The sequence below is a fragment of the Lolium perenne genome, chromosome 1 (genome assembly GCF_019359855.2).
Source record: "Lolium perenne isolate Kyuss_39 chromosome 1, Kyuss_2.0, whole genome shotgun sequence".
Classification (NCBI taxonomy): domain Eukaryota; kingdom Viridiplantae; phylum Streptophyta; class Magnoliopsida; order Poales; family Poaceae; genus Lolium; species Lolium perenne.
The window spans coordinates 207,850,687-207,857,528 of NC_067244.2; the positions used below are offsets into that span (position 1 = coordinate 207,850,687).

General features: G+C 44.9%; 1 protein-coding gene across 1 annotated transcript; it reads right to left on the minus strand.

The window, feature by feature from the left end:
• Positions 1–223: 223 nt before the first annotated feature.
• On the minus strand, positions 224–5,881 carry LOC127321912 (ATP-dependent zinc metalloprotease FTSH 8, mitochondrial). The gene is made up of 8 exons (XM_051350874.2): positions 5,521–5,881; positions 5,207–5,417; positions 5,040–5,111; positions 4,642–4,775; positions 3,457–3,942; positions 2,493–3,260; positions 1,708–1,935; positions 224–1,011 (listed from the first exon to the last, which is right to left on the minus strand). The coding sequence occupies exons 1-8, from the start codon at positions 5,581–5,583 to the stop codon at positions 526–528; spliced, it is 2,448 nt and encodes an 815-aa protein (XP_051206834.1). The 5' UTR covers positions 5,584–5,881; the 3' UTR covers positions 224–525.
• Positions 5,882–6,842: the final 961 nt, after the last annotated feature.

Sequence of the window (6,842 nt, forward strand, 5' to 3'; positions counted from 1 at the left end):
AGTTTTTAGATGTTTTAATATAGACTAGATACAAATCAAAATAAACGTACACACTAAAACTTGTTTAGATGTTAACAAGAAAAGAAAAACTAAAAGATGCTCTCTGCTTCTGAGTTAGCCCAGGCTACCAAACACACCCTAAATTGATGGATCCAGCTTCGTTTCACTCGACTCAATGGAGGTAGCACTTCACATGTTCCAACTGTCTTGTACGCCAGTCTCGTCAGAAGACGAAATCTTTGATAAAATCATGAGAAAATACAGGATTCGTCAAAAACGTTTGGTGGGTGCCACGATACAAGCTTCAGAGCACGAACCTCGACCAGCGGCTCACTGTAATGAACAACAGGGCCAAGCCAGCCGCGGAAAGCCTACTGCATTCCTTAACAGCTACTAAAGCCGGCATGGCCGATTAAACAAGGGCGCTGATTTATACAGTTTTCATTATGCTGCTGCAATAACAAAACAAGATTATCTATCGGATGAGCGCGTGCCATGTACAGCTGTAAGTTTTTTCAGCGGAAATCACGTCGGCACAACAACGTCGGGAAGCGCAGGCGACCCATCATCATCAGGCACCTCGGCGTCCTTCGCGGGCTCTTCTGGGCTCTTGCCCTCTTCATCCAGGAACCCCTGCTTGAAGAGATCGTAGTTCGTTAGCTCTGCCGCTTTGAAGGGGCGGTCTCCTAGTACCCTGGTCAGGTCGTCCTGGTGGAGGACCTCCTTCTCCAGCAGCAACTCTGCGATTTGGGCTACTTCCGCCTTCTTCTCCGTCAACAGCTCGACGGTTCTTTTGTAGGCCTTGGCAACCCATTCCCTCACCTCGGTATCGATGATGGATGCTGTCTGGTTGCTGTAAGGCTTGTTCATTTCGAAGCCATCCTCCCTCTGGGGGAAGGATAGAAGACCAACCTTCTCGCTGAAACCATATACAGCAACTTGCGCGTATGTCATTTTTGTAACTTTCTCCAGGTCGTTCTGAGCACCAGTCGAGATTCTTCCAATCAAAACCTGAAGGAAAAAAAAAAAGCACAAGGGCATTTCCATTAGTGTACTTTCACAGGTAATATTGTGCATAAAACACAGCCATTCTTTGAATAAATGGATAAAAAAGATAACACAGCGTGATGCATTAGCTTGATACAGAGGACATTTATTTTTCCATACAGACATGTTTTTTGCAGTAACTAAGTAATAACCTTAGATTACACATCCATCTTTAAAAAGAAGCCCTGACACTGGTGGCAACTAACTTGACTCAATATCTCTTATGCTAGTAGAACAAATGTCCATATACTACGTAAAATGATGTATGTCAAGGAACTCATGATAACAGATAATTAAATGAACACACACAAATATCAATTTGCATCTCTTGATTGGATTCATTTTTGCTGCATTTTCTGTTAAGTATTCTGATTTACCTAGGCTAACAAAGCTTGCTGCCATATTGTAGCAATGTTGTACATATATTCACCAATCCACTAACCTAACAAACCAAAAGTACTGTCTTGTAACGTTTCAGATGCAGCAACTAAGACTGATGTTTCGTCTTTTCAAAGGCAAAATGAGACCAAGGATTCTAGTCAGAAGCCACATATTCATTAAACTTAATCAGTGGAGCTAAACTGTATAAGTTTTGGAGATGTCCACGAATTTTAGCCCATTTAATAAAAAGCTCCAGCACTAAAAATAGTAAAGGTGTACCTCCTCCGCAGCTCGGCCACCTAATGTCATGCATGTCATATCGAAAAGCTGCTCCTTTGTCATTAGAAGATTTTCATTTGGGACATATTGTGCAAAGCCTAAAGCAGCTGTTCCACGAGGAACAATTGTAACTTTCAGAAGAGGCTCTGCATGTTCCAAAAACCATCCAGCAACAGCATGCCCTGCTTCATGGTAAGCAACAGTACGGCGCTCCAGTTTGCTAATTACCTGCAATTGAGTGGCATACAGATGCCATAATCAACATCTAAGGAAACATAAAACATAACTAATATACGTACAAAACAAACTGCATCATGCAATAATATACAAGAAAACTCCCAAGTTACTTACTTTTGATATTTGAAATAGAGATCACATATTGAACTATTATTAGAAAAAGCTTGAAAGGGGATAAATTATTATAGCTAAGGTTCTCGATTAATACATTGGTGACCCAACTTTGTCACAAAATGGAGTATAAGGCATACTACATGCATATAGAATTGCAGGTCTGCTTATGTCTCTATCTTAACCTTGTTTATCTAGTTCTTCCTCCAAAACAGTTACTTATGACTACCTACACAAAGCCTAACAAGAAAATGTTTAAATCAGTCATCTTTTTTAACTTTCTCAGGTTGCATGTCAGTTTGCAAGATTACTACTATTGCTGGTAAATTGGCATAGTTTTATATCTACCCTGTGACTTTGCTTTCATTGGTTGCAATGGAACATGGGCTGCTGCCCCTATGGTCAGAAGAGAATAAATTGTCGTACGGCCACATTACCTTGTTTTTCTTCTCCAAACCACCAATAATCCTGTCAATTGCAGATTCAAAATGCTGCATTGTAATCTGAGTTTCATCGGTTCTTGCAGCAATCAAAGCAGCTTCATTACAGACATTAGCAATGTCAGCTCCAGCAAACCCAGGTGTCAAAGCAGCTAGCCTCTGCGAGTAAAATGTTGGTTCCTGGTCCAATTTAAGCTTTGTAAGATATATGCGGAATATCTGATCACGGCCCTTTATATCTGGTTTGTCAATTGTTATTTGCCGATCAAACCTTCCAGGCCTTAGCAGTGCCTTGTCAAGGATATCAGGCCTATTTGTACCAGCGAGAACAACAACACCAGCGGTGGTACCAAATCCATCCATCTCTACAAGCAGCTGGTTCAAAGTACTTTCACGCTCATCATTTGAACCAGAAAAACCTCCACGGCCTCTTGCGCGACCAATTGCATCGATCTCATCAATAAATACGATACTGGGTGCACACTGACGAGCTTCTTGGAATAAGTTTCTTACCCTGGATGGTCCAACACCTACAAACATTTCCATGAAGTCGGAACCAGAAATTGACATGAAGGGCACACCAGACTCTCCTGCTGTAGCTTTAGCAAGTAGCGTCTTTCCAGTTCCAGGAGGACCTACAAGCAGTGCACCTTTGGGTATCTTAGCTCCCAACTCCTCATACTTCTTCGGATTTTTCAGAAAATGCACAAACTCCATTATTTCTTGTTTAGCTTCATCGCAGCCAGCTACATCCTTAAAATACACCTGGAGCAACAGAAAAGCAGTTGTCAGGGTGATGCAGCCAATAACATATAAGCCAAGCTAATGCTCCTGCATATCTAAACAATGGCAACTATTGGAGCTCCAGAATTACGTTAAGTGGTTGTAAATATTTTGGCTGCCTCTTATGAAATTTAGAAAGGAATGGTAAAGAAAATGCACGGAACAAGAAGGAACTAACCTTATTTTTTGTATTTTTGTCCATCTTTGTCACCGTTGCTTTTCCAATGTTGAAAATACCACGGCTACCCTTCCCCCCAGGACCACCTCCAATATTAAATCCACTCTGCATCCTTTTCCCCATCAAGTATAGCAGTCCAACAAGGAATGCTGTTGGGGCAAATCTCATGATTTCTTGGAACCAGTTTACCTCAGCAACATAAGTTACTGGAACATAATCATGCGAATCTATACCCAGAGTTTCCTGGGCTTCCTCTAACTTTTCTTCAAACGAATCAACACTTCCAATATTGAAGAAATACTTGTATTTGCCAGGAACCTGTCTGCCTGGAGCACCACTGGTCGCAATATCGGTAGTTTTTTGGCCTTCAACATTCGCCTGTGGTGTGCTCCTGACGTAGACCTTTGCCACTGTTTTATTTGTAACAACAATGCGCTCAACTAAGCCAGGTTCTAGTAATTTGTTCTTGAATTCTTGGAAGCTTATCTGCAGAAGTGACAAGAGCGAGGTTTTTTCATAAACATTGAACTAAAGAAAATGCACCAGCCATACATTAAAAGAAAAAAAAACATATTTAAACCAGACAAACAATGCCAAGTTACCATTAATAAAAAACTAACACTAGTTCTGAAGATTGCATTAACGTTCAAAGATAAGAATAAAAAACTACAGGTACAAGCCACAGGGTAGAAAATTCAACACACCAGGTATTGCGTAAATATGTATGCAAGGGAGAAATAATTATAGTAATAACTTCTCACTGGACTATATTGATCAAACATCAGCTACTCTGCCAAATAGCATATCATCTCTACATCTTTTTAGACACGTTATAACCTTAGGTATTCCATTATCATCAGCGTCTGATATCTGCTATCCGGTGTAGGAATAACATTAGTTAAATCGTCTAAAGAGAAAGCACAGGTATTTTCTCTGCCATTAGTCAAAACCATGAGCAGACCACATGACGATAAACACGACCACAGTGTCTGCTGCTGCTTTTCACGCCTAACTAATCTTCGATTTTAGATTGGAAGTGACGGGGCAAGTACAGGATGCAGAGGTCATTATGGAAGCAATAAGGTTGTTTATCTTTCTGGAGTTCTCGAGGCAGAGCAATGATTTAAGAACATTTAAAAACACTCCCAATGACGGTCAATTTGGCAGGAGGGGAATGAAAATTACCTCCTTCTGGTCTGATGAGCCAGAAGACAAGGATGAGAGCATGAGGCCAAGAAGCAGTAGAGGTCCAAGGATATTCTGTATTTGCTTCCAAGTACCGTCCTGGAAGCTCCACTGGTCGTCCGTATTGGATTCCTCTGCATACACAGAATTGCAATTTCATCACTGTTTAAGATAAACTGCAATCTCACACGGTTGTGACCAATCCACTGCCAGCCCATCCAGATGTACAAACTATTGATTCCATTGTCACACCAATGATAGCGCAACGGAATCATGACATAGTTATCCATCGTATTGTTCACACAGATATACTAGCTAGCTAGTGTGTGAAGGTGATAATCTAACTGAGATCGCGCGACACAATCACGGAACAAGCATGGAAAAGATGGGCGACTTACGCTTGGAATCCTTGTTGCTCCCTTCCCCTTTGGGCGCCTCCTTCTTCCCCTTGGGGAAATAGTTCTCGTAATCTGAAATCACAAAATAGAAAGCGCAAATCTTTCAGCGCCAGGAGGAGCGTACCAGGAGTGAAGAAGAAATCAAGGCGTGGTGATGGCGGACTTACTCTTCTTGGAGCCGCTGGAGAAGAGCCTGCGGAACTGCGGGCTGGCGAGGAGGTACCTCCAGTCGGAGGTCCTCCAGGCGGAGGCGGCGGCGGGGCTCCCCAGCGAGGCCGTCAGGTACCCGCGGACGAGGCCCAGCGCCCCGGCATCCCCGCCGTGGGCCGGCGGGAGCGGCGGCGCGGGCGGCGCACGGAGCCCGCCGAGGGAGAAACCCTAACGAACGGCACAAAGAAAAGAAAAAGTCAGACCTTGGGACTCGGCCCACCTCCCAGACGCGTGGGGGATACGGGGAGAGAGAGAGCGAGAGGGGGCTTGCCTGGCGATGGCGGGAGGAGCGGGCGGAGCGGCCGACGGCGCGGGCGAGGGTGGAGAGGCTCATGGCTGTGGCGGCGGCGCCGTGCGCATGGGACGGAGGGGCCGGCGGGATCCGGGCGGCAGACTGTGCGTGCGGCCGGGACGAGGGGCACGAGATGCGTTCTTCGGCGGGGCGGGGGATGTGTCCTCCTTTTCTTGTTGTGGTTCCGTTCGGCGGGGCTGGCGTGCGTAGGAGGTCGGGGAGGAGGAGGAGGCGCCGCGGCGGCGAGGAGGGTGAAAGACGTCGCCTTTTTTACCGAGAGGGGAGGAGAGGAGAAACGAGATGCGGCTGGCTGCGGTTTCGACGCGCTCACGGGATCGCCGGTGGCTTTTTCTTCGGATAAGATCGAGTTTACCAGCCCGGCCCGAACTGTCTCCTCCCATCGTGGGTGACGTGGAACGAGGGGGCCGGCTCCAGATGAACCAAGATGGAATCTAGTCAGAAATTTATCTTACAGTAATATTCAAAAAAAAAAATCCACCGACCAATTCATAATCATCAACACAAGGAGCTCTAAAAGTTAAAAAGAATTATCAACAGATTTTTAGACCACCTCGGGATGACTGGAGAGAGCCGAAGGCATCCTCTCTCACTAGAACCGGCAAAATTCACCGTAGTAGGGCATACGAGAAGTCATCATCTAACGTCCCAGAAGACCAACACACCAGGACCGCAATCATCGCCAAAGATGGAAACCATGAATCGGAAGAGCCACCTTGCAACCACACCAACCAACGGGAACACCGACTTGGTCTCACTAGATCAGTCAAGAAGACAACTCCAAACACCATGCACCGGCACTAGGCGCACCGCCGGAACGGGGTAGGACAGGGAGGACCTCGTTCTGATTTCAGGACGTAGCCACCACCTCACTATCCTAAAGAGACATTGCAAATACCTAAAAAATAATAAGTGAAACCTCCCGCCAGCAAGAGGCCATAGTCCGCCGCACCTCCAAGGCCGCAACGCCATCGAAGATGGGGCGGACTGGTGGCAGCGCCAACGAGAGGGGCGAAACCCTAGATTGGTTTCTCTGGGTACTGATTCAATCTTGGGTGTATATTGTTCCGCTAGCGGAAAAAAAGCATTCTAAAATTTCAATAAAAAAAATCGAACAAATACTTTGTGTGCACATCAAGTTTCGCGAAAAAATGATATAAAAAAGATAAATAATGTCTCATAAAAGCTTTTCTATCATCCAACTTTTGTCTTTTCTATGCGCGAGATAAATAATATCGGTTTTTGTGAGAAGCCTTTGTGAACACATAGAACTCAGAGATATA

What these genes read in the sequence shown, in the direction of transcription:
- LOC127321912 (XM_051350874.2), bottom strand. Translation starts at nt 5,583, where the DNA reads ATGAGCCTCTCCACCCTCGCCCGCGCCGTCGGCCGCTCCGCCCGCTCC. An exon ending in GCTCCTCCCGCCATCGCCAG is followed by an intron (nt 5,418 to 5,520) that starts GCAAGCCCCCTC and finishes GCCGTTCGTTAG; the next exon opens with GGTTTCTCCCTCGGCGGGCT. An exon ending in GTTTGGAGAAGAAAAACAAG is followed by an intron (nt 1,936 to 2,492) that starts GTAATGTGGCCG and finishes ACTCAATTGCAG; the next exon opens with GTAATTAGCAAACTGGAGCG.